This window comes from Geotrypetes seraphini, chromosome 10 (assembly GCF_902459505.1).
Source record: "Geotrypetes seraphini chromosome 10, aGeoSer1.1, whole genome shotgun sequence".
Lineage (NCBI taxonomy): Eukaryota > Metazoa > Chordata > Amphibia > Gymnophiona > Dermophiidae > Geotrypetes > Geotrypetes seraphini.
This window is the reverse complement of record NC_047093.1, coordinates 5214514-5232685: the sequence shown is the minus strand read 5'-3', so window position 1 is coordinate 5232685 and position 18172 is coordinate 5214514. Positions and strand designations below refer to the sequence as shown.

Genomic DNA, 18172 nt, shown 5'->3' with positions numbered 1-18172 from the left:
GTTTGGAAATCCCTCCATCACCGGGGGTGCAAAGAGAAAGAGAGACGCCAGCACTGGTGCCAGCATTGACCAACTCATCACCTGGAATCCCACCACGGCACAGTACTTTGCTACGATATTCTAGAACAGTGGTTCCCAACCCTGTCCTGGAGGAACACCAGGCCAGTTGGGTTTTCAGGCTAGCCCTAATGAATATGCATGAAGCAAATTTGCATGCCTATCACTTCCATCATATGCAAATCTCTCTCATGCATATTCATTAGGGCTAGCCAGAAAACCCGATTGGCCTGGTGTTCCTCCAGGACAGGGTTGGGAATCACTGCTCTAGATTACTGTATCCTGAAGGTAAAGTTTTGTGGGGACTTCATATACTCAATGGCGCTAACATACAGCGTTCTGCATCGGCCCTTCTCTCTGCAGCAGCCTGAAATTCTAGAGCAGTGATTCCCAACCCTGTCCTGGAGGAACACCAGGCCAATCGGGTTTTCAGGCTAGCCCTAATGAATATGCATGAGAGAGATTTGCATATGATGGAAGTGATAGGCATGCAAATTTGCTTCATGCATATTCATTAGGGCTAGCCTGAAAACCCAATTGGCCTGATGTTCCTCCAGGACAGGGTTGGGAACCACTGTTCTAGAGAATTCTGACCACACCCTCTTCAAAGGAAATTATGCCGTGTAAGGGAGAGTCGCTAGCTCCCACACTCTGGAATGCAATCATGGAAAGAGTTCACAAGGACGCAGATGAAAGTTTGGCTCTTCACGCAGGAAGAAGCGATTGTAACCACACACACACAAGGGCTCACACTGGCTGCATAGACCTCAACAGCACTTGCTTTTCACACCTAGTGTGTAAAATGGTGTGGTAGCCAGTTTAGTCCACTTTTAAAGGTAAGAATGAGAGATAAAACAACACATAAAGGAAATAAGGTAATACCTTTTTTATTGGACTATAATGTATTTTTTGATTAGCTTTCAAAGAGAAGGCGGGTTACCTTCGAAAGCCAATCAGAAAATGCATCATTGTCCAATAAAAAAGGTATTGCCTTATTTCGATTTATTAGTACATGGACCTTTGCTGACTGCACATGAATTTCTCCTTCTCGTTTATCTAAACTCCTGTCACTTTTGCTCACCCCCACATTGGCTAGTATGATTTTTTTACGTGTATTGTGTTGATATACTGTGCTATAATAAGTGTAGTTTGAATATTTTATGCTGAAATTGTTTCTTGCCTGCCTTCGGGTCGTGCTTGCTGTACACTGTCTTGGGTGAATGTCTTCAAAAAGGCAGGAAATAGATCGTAATGAATGAAATGACCCCCGTGAAAAGTTTTTTTTCCCATGGATCTGTGGCATGAGCCTTGGGGGCAGGAACCCATTAACCCAGCGGCTGTATCACCAGGGGCTCACAGAGCTCTGTCCACGTCGGCAGAGCATGAAATGTTTATGGCCCAGGGAGTCATTGTCACTTGGTCCCCACTGCTGCAGCGTCGGCGTGGTCATTTCCGTCCCTGGGCTCTGCACCAGTTTTCAATCTGAACATCTCAATAGAAACTGGCACCTGTTTTTGCTGAAGTCTGGTCAGTCCCTGCCCCGGGTCCACCTCCACCGAAGGCAGGTGGGACTTGGGATGTGGTGGAACATTTTTCCTGCAAGATTTACTATTACGGGAAAAACTAGCACGAAATAAAGCCACGATTCACGTGCCCATGTACTGTTTCACATTAGTGATAACGAGACGCACAGCTCTGAAGGTGCCCCCTGTTGGAGGGCGAAGTGAAGTGCACATTTCTTGGAATGTGTGAGCCTGTGTATAATTTTGCATCCCAGTTTTCTGCACACGTGCACATTCGTTGATCTCCGGGGAGGTCCAGATTTGCAGCGCATCACCCATCCATATGTCTGTCTCTTACCCACCCTTTCCCTCTTCTGGGAGATTGCCAGTCGAATGCTTTCATGTTTCACTTCAACATTTGCTTATTTCTGATCTGAGGAAGAAGGGGTTGCCATAAAATCCATTAAGTTAGTCCAATAAAAAAGGTGTCACTTTATTTCCTTTATCTTTAGTTTTATTTCTAAAAATTACATTTATTTTCAAAATACGCACATTGCAGCTCCACCCTGACCACCTAACATAGATTTATTTTTCTATGGCCCCTTTTATCAAGGTGCGCTAGAGGTTTTTAGCGTGAGCTAGTGCGATAAAAACTCCGCTCATATGCGTGTCGGAGCACTTACCTCACTTGATAAAAGGGGGATGGGGGTTTAGTGATTATTATGTGTCCTTCTATTACAAGTCGGGTGTTTTTCTAACTCTTCTGAATGGAATTTACATATTTATTTTGTGGAAATTTGTAGTTCAGACATGCAGGAGAAACTTCTCTGATGAGTTCACCTTAAAAATAATAAAAGCAAAACAGAAGACTCCATAAGCTGAGTTTGCCAGGCTCTCTGTGGAGGGAAAAACTAATACGAGAGAAAAAGCAGCCCCCCCCCCCCCTGAAGAGCGTGGTGTGTTGTGGGAGGGCTAGGGAAGGAGCAGCCGTGAAGGGGTTAAGTGCAGCCTCAGCTCTTCTGCTGTCACACTGATTCTTAGCATTTTAGCTGTGCTCTCTTCCATGTTTGAATGCACAGGGACTCCCCCTCCTGTGTTCTCCCTCCCACACACACCCTTTCCTTCCCACCCATTCATTCATTCCCTGCACAGGTTGGGGATGGCAGGAGAGTAAGCAGCGGACATTGTTTCCTGGGCTCTGGGAGCAGAGGACAGGGCCGGCTTCCCTACCTGTTTGCCTCCTGACACCCCCGGGAAGGGGAGGGCAGGGGCCGTGTCTACTGGACGAAAAGCTGACTTGCATCGAAGCTGCCGAGCTGCATGCTGTGCTCCATGGCGAACTCCGGCTGCCTTCTGCTCTCCAACTCGGGCATGCTGCCTCACTCCATCCCCTGCCCTGCCGCCTTCCTCTACCTCCAGCAGGTAGGTGAACGTCTCAGTTTCATTGGACTGGGGGTCCCCGGGTGAAAGGTCAACCTGCTGGATCTACGGCTTCTCGATCCACCTGCCCTTTTCCATTCCTGGAGAGTCTGAAGCTTGCCCGGGTGTTGTTAGGTGGTGAGATGGGGTGAGAATGCCGCAGCAGGGTTCAGAAGTGCAGTATGTGTGCGTACATGCCCATATGTCTTACATGGACTTGTGCAGAGTGATTTTGTAATGGCATTTGTTAGGTGAAACAAGCTGCGCCCGTTCTTTGTATCTTTCATCTGTTAGCAGTCGTGTTTTAACACGTTTCAGTGCTAGACTTTGGCCTTTGTTTTCCTAACAGTAGCTGTGAGTGTAGGCTGAGGTGAGAGGATCCAGCTCACAATCAAAACTAGAGGCAGCCATGGAAGAAAAGCAAATTTGTAACCCCATCACCCCCCTCCTGCAAGGCACACCCCCCCTCTTAAAAAAAGGCCACGCGGACAAACGAGGGAAAATAATTGTATTCTCTACTGGGTACGTTCAGAAGAGAAAACCCAGAGAAAGTTTTGGTCATGGAATCCAGGGCAGAGGTGCCAGGGTGGGAGAAGCTCACTGCACTGGGGTCTCTGAGACAGACTCTACCTAGTACTTGTAGGAAATGTAGAATGGAGCTCTGCAGATATCATTTATCAGGGGTTTCCATAAGACAAAGACAGCTCAGAAAGTGGGCGAGAAGCGTTCCGAGCACTTTGATCCCGAACGATTGTTTTCTTCCTGGTGTAATTAACAACTTATTTTCCAGTGAATTCATTTTTTCTGCACATGAGAGTCTGTTCCTCAACCTTCTGTCTGTGTTTATTGAGTGTTGAACATTGGCTACTGGATAATATACAAAATCTTGCCCCTTTGTTTTTGGCTCATTCCTCCGTTCCAAACACCCCACCTCATATGCTTTATTTAGTTCAACACCACTAAACGGTCATTCTTAGGAACATTAACTGTTGTCACACGAGGACAGACCAAGGTCCATCAAGCCCAATGCCCTGCTTCTAGCAATGGCCAACCCAGGTCAGAGGTACCTGGCAAGATCCCAAAGAGCTGCTAATCCTAGATATAAGCAGTGGATTCCCCCAAATCCATCTTAATAATGGCTTATGACTTTTCTTTTAGGAAATTTTTCAAACCTTTTTTTTAAACTCTGCGAAGCTAACTGCTTTTACCACACCCTCTGGCAACGAATTTCAGAGATTAATTACACCTTAAGTTCCTGCCTGTGCGTTGTTGCTTGTTACGTATGTTCACTACTTTCTGTTCAATAAAAATTATTTCAAACAAAAAAAAATTACATGTTAAGTGAAGAAATATTTTCTCTGATTTGTTCTAACTAGCTTCATTGCATGCCCCATAATGCTTGTATTTTTGATAAAAGAGTAAACAAATGACCTCCACTCAGTATTTTATAGACTTCTGTCATATCTCCCCTCACCCTTCTCTTGCATAGAAAAATAGAAAACTACATCGGATAAAGGCCCTTCCAGTCTGCCCATCTGTATCATCTGCTTTCTTCCTCCCCTAAGAGACGCCTGTCCCATGCTTTCTTAAATTCAAATACAGTTCTTGTCTCTACCACCTCCACAGAGAGGTCGTTCTATGTATCCAACTCCCTTTCCATAAAGAAGTATTTTCTTAGATTGCTTTTGAGTCTATCCTCCTTCAACTTCATTTGATGCCAGAGCTTCCTTTCAGTTGAAAGAGACCAGCCTCTTGGGCATTTATGTCACAAGATATTTAAATGTCTTTCCTCCAAATGCCGTCACCTTTGCAACCTGTTTGGCTACCTTAAGTTCATCACATGCAATCACACCCAAGTTCAACTCTTCTGTCGTTCACATAAGTTCTTCACCCCCTAAACTGTACCGTTCCCTCTGGTTTTTGCAATCTAAATGCATGACCTTGCATTTCTTAGCATTAAGTTTTAGCTGCCAAATTTCAGACCATTCTTCAAGCTTCGCCAGGTCTTTCTTCATGTTATTCACACCATCCGGTGTGTCTACTCTATTGCAGATTTTGGTATCATCCACAAAGAGGTAAATCTTACCCGACAACCCTTCATCAATTTAGTTTATAAAAATGTTTAAAAAAAAACAGACCCAAGAACAGAACCTTGAGGCACACCACTGGTAACATCTCTTTCCTCCGAGCGATCTCCATTAATCACTACCCTCTGTTGCCTTCCACTCAATCGGTTCTTGACCCAGCCCGTCACTTTGGGACCCATCCTGAGGGCACTCAGTTTATTTATTAGATGTCTGTGTGGAACACTGTCAAAAGTTTTGCTAAAATCTAAATACACCATATCTAGTGCACATCCTCTATCCAATTCCCTGGTCACCCAGTCAAAGAAATTGATCAGAATTGTCTGACAAGACCTACCTCTAGTGAATCATGTTGCCCCTGGTCCTGTAATCCACAGGATTCTAGAAACTTGACCATTCTCTGTTTTAAAAGCGTTTCCATTAATTTGCTTATCGGCCTGTTATTCCCTACTCTTTCCTTACTTCCACTTATGCGGAGAAGAACCACATCCGCCCTTCTCCAGTCCTCCGGTACCACTCTTGACTCTAGAGACTTATTGAAAAGGTCATGATAGAAACCTTCAAAATCCTTAAGGGCATAGAGAGAGTAAATAAGGACAGATTCTTCAAACTGAGAGGAGCCACAAGCACTAGGGGTCACTCGGAGAAATTGAAAGGGGACAGGTTTAGAACAAATGCTAGAAAATTCTTTTTTACACAGAGGGTGGTAGACACATGGAACGCGCTTCCGGAGGAAGTGATGGGCCAGAACTCTGTACAGGGGTTCAAGAAGGGTTTGGATAGGTTCCTGGAGGATAAAGGGATAGAGGGGTACAGATAGAACTTGAGGTAGGTTATAGAAGTGGTCAGAAACCACTTCACAGGTCGCAGACCTGATGGGCCGCCACGGGAGCGGACCGCTGGGCGAGATGGACCTCGGTCTGACCCAGTGGAGGCAACTTCTTATGTTCTTATGTCAGTCAATGGAGCTACCAGAACTTCCCTAAGTTCCTTCAGCACCCTTGGATGTACACCATCCGGCCCCATTGCTTTGTCTACCTTTATTTTAGCTAGCTTCTCACGAACATAACCGTCTGAAAATCGATCAGGGTCTATTACTCCTCCATCCCTATTCACGTTTGTCTTCTGTTGTCCCGCTCCCAGCTCTTCAGCCATGAACACAGAACAGAAATATTTGTTAAGCAATTTGGCTTTTTCTTTATCAACTTCTACATATTCCTCCCTTTAAATCTCACAATGCTACTTTTGCATGTCTTCCTATCACTAATATATCTAAAAAATGTGTCCCATCTGGACCCATCGCTTTTCCTACCTTTAGTTTAGCTAGCTTCTCATGAACACATTCTTCTGAAATTTGGACACATTCATTCTGATTAGCATTTGTCTTCTGTGGTCCTACTTCCAGCCTTTCATCCATAAGCAGAGAAAAGAAATACTTGAGCAATTCTGCTTTATCCTCATTGGCTTCTGTATATTGTTTCTCTTGATCACTGAGCCTCACGATGCCGCTTTTTTTTTTTATCACTAACGTACCTAAAGAATGTCTTTTCTCCAAATTTTATCTTACTGGCTAATTCTCTTCCATTTGCATCTTTGCTTGCCTGACTGCTTTACCAGCTGCTCTTAGCTTTCTCAAGTATTGTATGTAGCCTGTCATCTTTCTGTGAGTTATGAAGGCTAACTTTTCTCTTTCCTTTTCAGCTACTTCTTTTGAAAACCAAAGTGGCCTTCTTATTGTGTAGGTTCCTTTCAAAAATGAAGGACGTTTCGAAAGAACATCTAAGTCTGACTTTGGATGTTTCCCACAAGATGTCCAAAAGTCAGGGCAGGGAAATGTCCATTTCGAAACCGCTAGACATCCAATTTTATTTATTTATTTTTTAAGTGACCTATTTTGTAGATGTCTTGGCCCTTAGGACGTTTAGCTTTTTGGGCTGTTTTTGAATACAAAAATGTCCAAGTTCAAAACACCCAATCAAGACCATTTGGATGTGGGAGTGACCTGCATCTTAATGGACTGGCCACACAGAAAAGCCAACAGGGCAGTAAGGCACCTTAGGGATACTGCTGTGAACTTAACAAAAAGGATGCCAGGTACATATTTCACCAGAACTTCCTCAGAGTATATGGTGAGCCCTCCAGAACTCCCTCAGAACCTACTGTACCACCCTAATAGCCCTTATGGCTACCGGTGTCACCTAAATGGCTGTATAGTAGGATTTGGTGGGCTCATACTTTCCACCATAAATTTTGTGGGTAGCATGGGATATGGGCCTGGATCCCCCTCTCTGAGGTTCACTACACTGTTCACCAGGCTACTCCAGACACCTGCTTGCTGAACTAGGATGTCCCATAATATCTGCAGCTGGTATGTACTGTTCCTTTCACATCTTTGGGGGGGTGGGAGAAGAGTCAGTGGGAGGCCATGCTTTCATCTCTCCAGTGGTCATCTGGTCGGGTTGGGGTACCTTTTTGGCACTTAGATGCTTTGAAAACAGCTCTAGCTCCAGATGTCTAAGTTACATCCTGGACTTCTAGTGCTAAGCCTGCCCATAACACGCCCCCTTGAACTTTGGACACTCAGCGGACAGAAAGCCAGTTTTGAAAATCAGCACTTGGACATTTTGGCAAAAGAAGACCTCCAAGTGCCGGTTTATGCAGTTTTTTGGACGTCCTTGTGTTTGAAAATGAGACTGGGTGTGTAATTGTTATGTGCTCTGCGTTGATGGCTGTTTTAGGTAGATAATCACTAAATTGAGCCTTGAATTTTTCTGCAAAGAAATCGTCCCATTTGGTTGAATTGTGCTATTTATTTGCCACCTTTTTAAAAGAATCTACCAAAGGCGGTGGACACAAGACAAAGTGAAACCTAAGCAACATATTCAACTCACAGGACAGACTATATATATGCCATAGTGTGCTCCAATACAAGGTCAACACAATATGGAGTAAGAAAATCAGGGGACATGAGAAATGATTTTAGCTTGAGTAGGCGTGAATAGTCTTCTTGTACTACAGGGTCATTCCGCGTCAAGTGGTCCAGAACTCCCCACTCAGAAATTGATGAAAAATTTTCAGGGACCTTTAAGGAAGATATCCAGACTTAGGGGCCCCTTTATTTGGGCCTCTTTTTTGTATCCATGGTAGATGTTTGAAAATGGACCAGTAGACCCAGAATTATCCTACTCTAAGTGCAGCTTGTGTCGTGCCCTGTGTTATTGCTCCTCCTTCCCTTAAAGGCCTGAGTGAAGAGCCAAGCTTGTACCCACTTAGAGACCTGGTTGATCTGTGCATGCATTCCCTCTTACTTCCTGGTGTCTTCCTACCTTTTCCCTTTGAGGACAAGAGATACAGCAACGTCTGCAGAACCTTCTCCTTAATCTCTCACTCATGGAGTTCCTCTGTGTACAGATGAAGTGTCAGTTTTCAAAGGCAGCTGATACTAACCTGGTCTGAGTCTGTCCCCCAGCACACTGGGGAGTAACTGGATCACTGGATGTGGGCCGCTTGGATTGTCAGCTGACTCCAGATCTATCCAACAGGATAATCCAGTTAGGGCTTTATCCCCGTTGCATGCAGAAACCTATGGCTCTGAATTCCCTCTGAAAAGGAAGACCAGAAGCCCACTTGTGGTACCCTTGCGGCTTCATTAGCCAGTCAGGCAAATCTGGAGCCAGCCTAGAGTGGAAGATTCCTGAGGAATTGAACCCCCCCAACAGTTCTGAAAGTACATCTCTTGCTGCACTTTGACTTCATACAGAGAAGTAGATAACTGAAGTGTTTCTGGTGGTGGGCAGAGATGAAAGATCTTACATCATCATTCTGTCTATTTAAGGACACTTTCATCCTGCTGACCACTTAACATGAGGTAGATAAGAATTAAAACGTCAATTTGCATTTTCTTAAGACTCTCCTGGAGTTAAAGGTATCCACCTGCTTTCAAGCTCTTCTTCAGCTGTCTGTGCTGTATTCATGTTTGTCATGTGACTGGTTGTCACTTGCACTGAGATGAGAGGAGCTCTGATGGTGATCATTAAAGCGTCATATGTGTGTCCCAAATATGGAAAAACAGGGCCGACCTCTCTGGTCTGCAGAACTTGGACAAATTGCTTTTGCTGTGTTGCTCGAGAGAGGTTTGAAGGCAACAGTGTTGGCCAGTGTTTCATGTGGTTGCTATGCTGTGTGTTTTCAGGGTGTTTTTAATAATGACGTGGAACCTGTTTTTAGTACTGTAAGATTATATATGCTTTGAGTGTGAACCCACCTAGAACTGTTGGATTTATTTTTGAAATATAATTATTTATCTAAAGACATGGCACCCTCTGTACCTTCAGATTGGAGCTAATCACAATCTTTGGTAACATCAGTCGGGCGGATTTTCCATTTGGTGCATTCCAGCTGCAGAACAGCTCTAAAGGGTTTTTTTTTTTTGGAGGCTTCTCAAGTTCTCGTATTTTACTAGACAGAAAATGTTTTCTTGGTGGTTTTTAAAAGCCATATCCTTTTCCTGGGCAGTAGGGTCATTTACAGTTAAGATATGTGGGATACAATAGTGGTATCGTAGGGTAAGTTTCAAGTTATTTGATATCCTGCAAATACAACCACAGTTAGTCTAAGCGGTTTACAATAATATATTATTTTTTAAAAACATAGGGAGACAATAAGCAAAAACATAAGTTCAACCAACACACAAGCAAAAAAAATGGATACAAGGGGGATAAAGAAAGGGGAGGTTAAAATACAAACAAAAAGGTTGGGGAAGGGAAGGGAAGTCACCATGAAATTCTGCCCAAACAATTAACAATATAAGCTAAGAAGTCAAGAAGAAAGGATGATTCATAACATGAGTAAAGTAAGGAAAAGGGTCAAGAGCGGAAAGCCAAAGAAAAACAGTAGGACTTCAATTGTGCCTTAAAAGTAACAAAATATTTTTCAATGCGGAGGTAGAAGGGTAAGGAATTCATAACGAAGAAAACCGAGAAATAATTGCCGAAATGAAGGGACAATCAGTAACTGTTGTTGAGATGAACATAACGTTCTTTGTGGTAAATATGGGACTGAAAACTGTATAAGCTGTAAAAACTGAAAGGCTGATAGAAACAAGTCCTGGACTGAGGAATAATGGTGATGTTCCCCCAAATTGGAACCCTTTAAGGTCTACTTGACTGAAACACTTGTAGCCTAGTGGAAAGGTTTGCCAATATTTAGGAATGTTTGTGTTTACCAGGGGCGACCTGGGATCTTTCCAAACTTACTTCCCTTTGCCTGCACAACTACACCCACCCCCCACCCCGCCAACTAGCCCCTGATTAAATATCGTACTTATAGAACATTTCTACTTGTATTAGGGAGATGAAATTAGAAGAAATACGGATTCTTGAATGTGACAGTTGTGTTCTGCTAAGAATTATTAGCTGGCTAAAAGGAATGATTAATGCTGTAATACTTTCAAAAAATGTGATGTATTTCTGAAAGCTGGAGGGTTAAATATTTACTCTGAGAGCAACACTTTGTAAGTGCTGTCTGAGTGAACCCAGTCCCTCTTCAGTGGTGGAAATGATCAGGTATCCAGAGACCGTTGACCTGCACCATTTTTCTCAGGCGCTAGTAAAGATGTTCAGGCCTTTGGTACAGACTTTCGTGAAGGAAGGATTGTTTAATTTTCTGTTCAAGGACCCAAGTGTACATAGAGGCACCAATCAAATCTGTCAGGAAGCTTGTAGGGTTGCAGGAACCTGCGAGCTTACTCTTAAATAGAAACTGCTCGTTCAGCTTCCCTCTGAAAATTTAGGGCTGCTGATCCTAGGGCTTGAAAGCACTTTTAGTTCAAGATAGGTCATTAAAAGTTGAGCACCTACCCAAAATCTGGGCACTAAGCCAGTATTCTACAGCGGCAGAGGTGCACCAAATCTGTTCCAGAATGCTAGCTGAAGTCTGTAGGTATGACCACGTATGCCATGCCTTTGGCTTGCGTCAGTGGTAGGACCTAAAAGCAGCAGTTGGTTGCGAAGATTCAACTATTGTATAAAGTGCGCACAAGAACAATTGAAACGCCCCTGACAGGTCAACATCGCTTTTGCAGCTGCACATGAGAGACATTAGTTACTCAGTCTCCAGAAGAGGGGCATAAGTTGCTAACTATGCTTTGAATTCTATCCTGTTCTCTTCTCAGCATTTATAATTTAAATCCCACTTGTATCAAGAAGGTTCCAATGGAATACAAAAGCAGTTAGTAGAGTGGTTTTCAACCTTTTTCTTGTCAAGGGTCACCTATACATTGAAAGTTCAGCTTTCATCTTGCACTTACTTTGCTGTGCTCTAGTAAAACTTTGGTGTGGCGTCCACAAATCTCTGAATGCAAGTGTTTCTCTACTGTTTGAGGGCCACAAGGGAGGACTTCGGGGCCACTGATTTAGTACATTTGTTAATATCACAAGGGATTGGGATTTGATATGCCGCTTGGACAAGGTGAACTGAAGCATTTTCCCTACCTTTCCTTGCGAGCTCAAAGTCTATCTGGAGGATTAAGGCCCAAATTAGGCACTTATTTCGGAGGTGCCCATCTAAATTGAAGAACAAGCTCAATTAAGCTTTTGATTGAAACATAGGCGACCGTCAAGAAAGTAACAAGGCGCCTCTAAAAATTTAGGCGGCCTTCAAAAAAATAGGCACTATGCTTGTTAGGCGTGGGCGTGGCTAAGTGTTAGGCGCCTTCTTACGGAATCACTGCTCTTAAGCGTGCTTAAGCGCTCGCACGGGCGCCTCCAAAATGGGTGGCGCTCAGCGTGATTGACTAGACAGCACCCGATTTTACTTGAATCGCGCTGAACAGTGCCTAATTAGCCGCCTACCTTTTGGGCGCTTCTTATACCCGCAACCTCAGCGTGCTCTAACCGCTGCGCCACACTCTCCTCCAATTGTAATGCGTATCTCCCCATTTTACTAAACTGCGATAGCGGTTATTAGCGCAGGGAGCCACGCTGAATGCTCTGCGCTGCTCCCAGCGCTCCTAGGGACCCTATGAGTGTCGGGAGCAGCGTGGAGCATTCAGTGCAGCTCGCTTCGCTAATAACCGCTATCGCGGTTTCGTAAAATGGGGAGTGGTGGTATATTATGTGCATAACTGACTCCTACCTAATTTTAGAAGCCATTCATAGAATTTGAGGGATCGTTTCCTGGGCCCTCACAAGCTGAAGGGACTCGTTCCTGGAGACGGTGGAGCATTTTTAAAATCTGTTTTCTGGGGGGGGGGGAACACATCTCTGCACTTGAAACCTCCCCTTTAATCCAGAATCCTTGTACATGTGGGGGCCCTGTAGCTGTTGTGTATTTGAGCTCTAGGTGTGTACCCCTGAATTCCACTCCCCATGCGGCTGCCTAAAACAGCATCTCACTGATCCTTACTCAGAAATCATTTCACACCTGTCTCTGGTTGCTGCCATTTCTGACTTAAGGAAGCAGAGAAGTCCATTTTTGGAGGTTCCCAGAGGTGGACTGAAGGCCTGGTATTCTCACCCCTGCCTACTCTTGACCCTTTTGCAGACACTTTCATTAGTTTACTCTGCTAGTACTGGTTGCAAAACGCTGTGTGTTTTTCTCCTCCCCTGTCTTTCCATCTGATACTGTAGTTCACCCCTCCGTCCCCCTCTCTCTTCATAAGAACATAAGAATAGCCTTACGGGTCCATCTAGCCCATTAGCCCATCTTCACAGAGGCCAATCCAAGTCACAAGTACCTGGCAAAACCCCAAATAGTAGCAGCATTCCATGCCACCGATCCAGGGCAAAGCAGTGGCTTCCCCCAAATCTGTCTCAAGAGCAGACTATGGACTTTTTCTCCAGGAACTTTCCAGCTACATTAATCTCTCTCACCACATCCTCTGGCAACGCATTCCATCTTCCCAGTAAAGATGTTCTAGTCTGTTAACCTCATCCACTATTTTGAATTTCATCTCGTGCCCAGTTGCCCTGTCTGATGGGCAGGATAGTAGATTTAAAATAAACTCTTTAGGCGTGGCCAGCTGGCTCCATTTCTTCAGGACAGGTTGGGCAACAGTCCCTGCTGCAGCCCACTGGATTCGTGCACGGGCCCTGCTTTTCTGGTGCAAGTCAGAAGTGAAGTTTCTACAAAGTTAGACACGTTCCTGCTGAACCAGAACGTAAGCAGGTAGGGCTAGTCTCAGTTAGGGTGCTGGTCTTTGACCTAAGGGCCGCGTGAGTGGACTGCTGGGCACGATGGACCACTGGTCTGACCCAGCAGCGGCTATTCTTATGTTGGATTACATCATCATCTGTTGAGCAGCCAAAGCATCACTGACACAAGGCGAGACATTTTGTTGCTTGGATTTGGAGGGTAGGTGGCAGGGCAGCTGGTCGGTGACAGGTCAAATGCGCGCAAGACAAAACCGCAAAGACAATAGCGCACAAAGTGCTCATTTGGCTAGCGCTCACTTGTCTTGCGCGCAATGGTCTATGAACCCAGCTGGTCTCTAAAGGTTCCTCACATCAGCTTCTCTCTGCTTGTATTACAATACATAGAACCAACCTTTTTTTTTTTAGTTCAATCTGCATTAAATTTTTACATCTTACAGAGAAATTCAATGCACAAATATATTATAAAGATAGGAAATTCTTAATAGAAACATGTCATTATCTCCCCATCCCTCCCTCCCATTTGTCTGGCAGGTCAGTCATTCCTTCACTCATACTGCTTAAAAAAACCCTCTAAAGGGCTCCAAACATCCTTAAATGAGGCCATATTCCCAGACCTTTCAGCTATGTTGGCACCTACCAAAAATGAAAATTCAACAGTAGGAAAAAGGAGGTATTGCTGCCCCTGTATGAGACTCATTTACAATATTGTGTACAATTCTGGAGGCCGCACCTTCAAAAAGATATAAAAAGGATGGAGTCGGTCCAGAGGAAGGCGACTAAAATGGTGCGTGGTCTTCGTGATAAGGCGTATGGGGACAGACTTAAAGATCTCTATCTGTATGCTTTGGAGGAAAGGCAGGAGAGGGGAGATAAGAGAGAGACGTTTAAATACCTATGTAATGTAAATGCACATGAGTCGAGTCTCTTTCATTTGAAAGGAAGCTCTGGAATGAGAGGGCATAGGATGAAGTTAAGAGGTGATAAGCTCCGGAGTAATCTAAGGAAATACTTTTTTAAGAAAGGGTGGTAGATGCGTGGAACGGGCTCCCGGAAGAGGTGGTGGAGTCAGAGACTGTGTCTGAATTCAAGAAAGCCTGGGATAGGCATGTGGGATCTCCTAGAGAGAGGAAGAGATAATGGTTACTGTGGATGGGCCGACTGGATGGGCCATTTGGTCTTTATCTGCCGTCATGTTTCTATGTTTCAACAGTGTGAAATCCTTCCAGTTCCTAACTGTTGATTGGCCACTCCAGACAGAATCAGAACAATTTATTTTTATTTGTTGTCAATAATGTCTCTGAAGTTGCGCGTGTTCCACATCGGAACCATTCCATCGGAGAAAGGTATATGAACTTCCATATTCCCCAACCTTTTGAAAGGACTGATGTGCTTGACCCACACAAATGACCTCTCTGCGGACACTCTATTACTATGGCGGGGCAGACCTCCCTGGGCACCGGCACCTCTCCACGCCCCCATGTCACGCTCACGCCCCTCCCCCCGGTACATCTTTAAAATCTTTGTCAGCTCGAGTAACTATTCCAGTCGGTTGCTCGCACAGCCCTGGTTCCCTCTGAAATCACTTCTGGGTCGTGGGGTCAGGAAGTGACATCTGCTCACGCTGACGGATATTTAATGAGGTATGGGGGTGGGAAGAGCGAATGTGGCATGGAGGTGGAGAGAGACAGCGCTGGGGAGTGCCACCACCACTGGCACGTCTCACCCTTGTTATACCACTGCATACACTGCACTAGGTACATGAATCAGCCCAAACACAACAAAACAGCCTCTGACAAAAAGACCTGCCCAAACTTGGTCCCTGACCTATGAGCCCCCCACTAAAAGGCTCGGAGCAGGAGCAACAGGGGTAGCCTTCTCGATTGCAGGCAACCTTTCTCTCCTCCTTACCTTGAATCCAGCATTGGAGGAGGGAAAAGACAGAGACCAAATCAGGGGTAGAGGGGTTGGTAGAACAGAGGAAGAAAGACGCTGGACCCACAAATGGAGAGAGGACTCATGCCAGACCCTGGGAAGGGACAGGGGATAGAGAGGGAGAAATGCTGGACCTGGGGGGTGGGAGGGAGGGACAGGGCATGGGGTAAAAATAGAGACAGGAACCTAGGGAAATGCTGGAAAAGGAGTGGATAGAGACCCAGAGGAGAGATGCTGGACAAGACAGAGAGGGATGCAGACGTGGAGAGCGAAGAAATGTCAAGCACTGTATAGCAGACATAAGAGACTGTCCCTGCTCGACAGACAAGGTTGGAGTTTCGTGTAGCTTGGAAATGATGAAAAGAATACAGCTAGAGTTACCATATGGCTCCAGAAAAAGGAGGACGGATTGAGACATCTGAGTTTTACTTCCATGGAAATAAGAGGACAGATTGCAAAATCTAGGTTTTTATTCTCTTGAAAGCAAGGGAAGTAAAACCCGGATGTCTCAATCCATCCTCCTTTTTCTGGATCCTGTGCTGCAGTGCTCTGTGTCCCAGGGGCCCAATTTTTCTCCAAGAGCTTGGTGAATTATTTATACTCTTTATGTCAGAAGGCACAGAAGAGCTGACTCTGATTTTGTCTGGGGAGGGGCTGCTCCTTGGACGGGAGAAGAGCTCTCGGTTTGTTCTGTTCTTTTTTATTCTCTCACAGCACGGAGAATCCCTTCACCTTCTTACCGGGCTAAAACCACATTGTAGTGCAGACCTAACAGCGAGTTGCTTCTTCCTGACTTCCGAGGGACAGGGAATGTCTCTTAAAAGTCTCGTCTCACATTATGTCCTAGTCTGCTGCTATAGAAACGTTTTATATTTTATTTGAATTTAGCTTGAGGTGAGCTATATCCAGGTTTACTAGGTATTTTGTTACACCGAAGAGTTTAAAATACGTAACAGGGACAATTCTTCAACTTGGCACCAAGATGTACCAACTACAATGCCAGTTCTGTGAATGCGCCATTAGAGACTCATAGCACAAAGCCACGTCGGCACTCCAGAATTTAGATGCACTCATTGGCTAGTGGAAATTGGTGCGTTGCTTGGCGACAGACCCACTTAAGACAGGTCATTGGGTGGTGGAAGTTACATAGTAACATAGTAGATGACGGCAGATAAAGACCTGAATGGTCCATCCAGTCTGCCCAACCTGATTCAATTTAAATTTTTTTCTCTTAGCTATTTCTGGGCAAGAATCCAGAGCTCTACCCAGTACTGTGCTTGGGTTCCTACTGCCGAAATCTCCGTCAAAACCTACTCCAGCCCATCCTCCCCCAAACGGCCATATACAGACCCAGACCGTGCAAGTCTGCCCAGTACTGGCCTTAGTTCAATATTTAATATTTTCTGATTCTAGATCCTCTGTGTTCATCCCACGCTTCTTTGAACTCAGTCACCGTTTTCCTCTTCACCATCTCTCTCGGGAGCGCATTCCAAACATCCACCACCCTCTCCGTAAAGTAGAATTTCCTAACATTGCCCCTGAATCTACCACCCCTCAACCTCAAATTATGTCCTCTGGTTTTACCATTTTCCTTTCTCTGGAAAAAATTTTGTTCTACGTTAATACCCTTCAAGTATTTGAACGTCTGAATCATATCTCTCCTTTCCTCTAGGGTATACATATTCAGGGCTTCCAGTCTCTCCTCATACGTCTTCTGGCGCAAGCCTCCTATCATTTTCGTCGCCCTCCTCTGGACCGCCTCAAGTCTTCTTACGTCTTTCACCAGATACGGTCTCCAAAACTGAACACAATACTCCAAGTGGGGCCTCACCAATGACCTGTACAGGGGCATCAACACCTTCTTCCTTCTACTGACTACACCTCTCTTTATACAGCTCAACATCCTTCTGGCAGCAGCCACTGCCTTGTCACACTGTTTTTTTGCCTTTAGATCTTCGGACACTATCACCCCAAGATCCCTCTCCCTGTCCGTGCATATCAGCTTCTCTCCTCCCAGCATATACGGTTCCTTCCTATTATTAATCCCCAAATGCATTACTCTGCATTTCTTTGCATTGAATTTTAGTTGCCAGGCATTAGACCATTCCTCTAATTTTTGCAGATCCTTTTTCATATTTTCCACTCCCTCTTCAGTGTTTACTCTGTTACAAATCTTGGTATCATCTGCAAAAAGACACACTTTTCCTTCTAACCCTTCAGCAATGTCACTCACAAACATATTGAACAGGATTGTCCCCAGCACCGAACCCTGAGGGACTCCACTAGTCACCTTTCCTTCCTTCGAGCGACTTCCATTAACCACCACCCTCTGGCGTCTGTCCGACAGCCAGTTTCTGACCCAGTTCACCACTTTGGGTCCTAACTTCAGCCCTTCAAGTTTGTTCAACAGCCTCCTATGAGGAACTGTATCAAAGGCTTTGCTGAAATCTAAGTAAATGACATCTAGCATATGTCCTCGATCCAGCTCTCTGGTCACCCAATCAAAAAATTCCATCAGGTTCGTTTGGCACGATTTACCTTTTATAAAGCCATGTTGCCTCGGTTCCTGTAACCCAGCGGTCTCAAACATGCGGCTCACGGTCTGGACGCTATCAAAACAGCATTTCTCTTCCCCCTTCCCTTCCTTTTGGAGCAGCAGCGTGTCTGGCCGGCTCAGTTGATCGTTCCATTCAAAGCCGTGGGTTGGCGGCTCCTCGCACTATCCACTCCTGGCATTGGAAGCCTCTCTGACGTCACAACATCAGAGAGGCTTCAGACGCAGGCGAGGATCTCGCGAGGAGCCGCCACCCGCGGCTTTGAACGGAACAATCAACTGAGCCAGCCAGACACGCTGCTGCTCCACAAGGAAGAGAACGGAAGGGGAGGGGAAAGAGAAATGCTTCTGCTGCATAGGAAAGGGGGACCCTAAGGAAATGCTGCTGCTGCTGCTGTTGTACAGGGAAAGGGAGAGGGAGGGAAAGGGGAAGAGAAATGCTTCTGCTGCACAGGAAAGGGGGAAGGGAAA

At 45.1% G+C, this 18172-nt stretch overlaps 1 protein-coding gene across 3 annotated transcripts in view; it reads left to right on the top strand.

The window, feature by feature from the left end:
• The first annotated feature begins 2765 nt into the window (after positions 1-2765).
• RBFOX3 (RNA binding fox-1 homolog 3) overlaps positions 2766-18172 on the top strand; it is a 143739-nt gene continuing 128332 nt past the window's right edge. For all 3 annotated transcript variants that reach the window (XM_033959861.1, XM_033959860.1, XM_033959859.1), the window contains exon 1: positions 2766-2981. In XM_033959861.1, the coding sequence (XP_033815752.1) occupies positions 2880-2981 (102 nt within the window). In that variant the 5' untranslated portion in view covers positions 2766-2879. The remainder of the gene's footprint in view (positions 2982-18172) is intronic.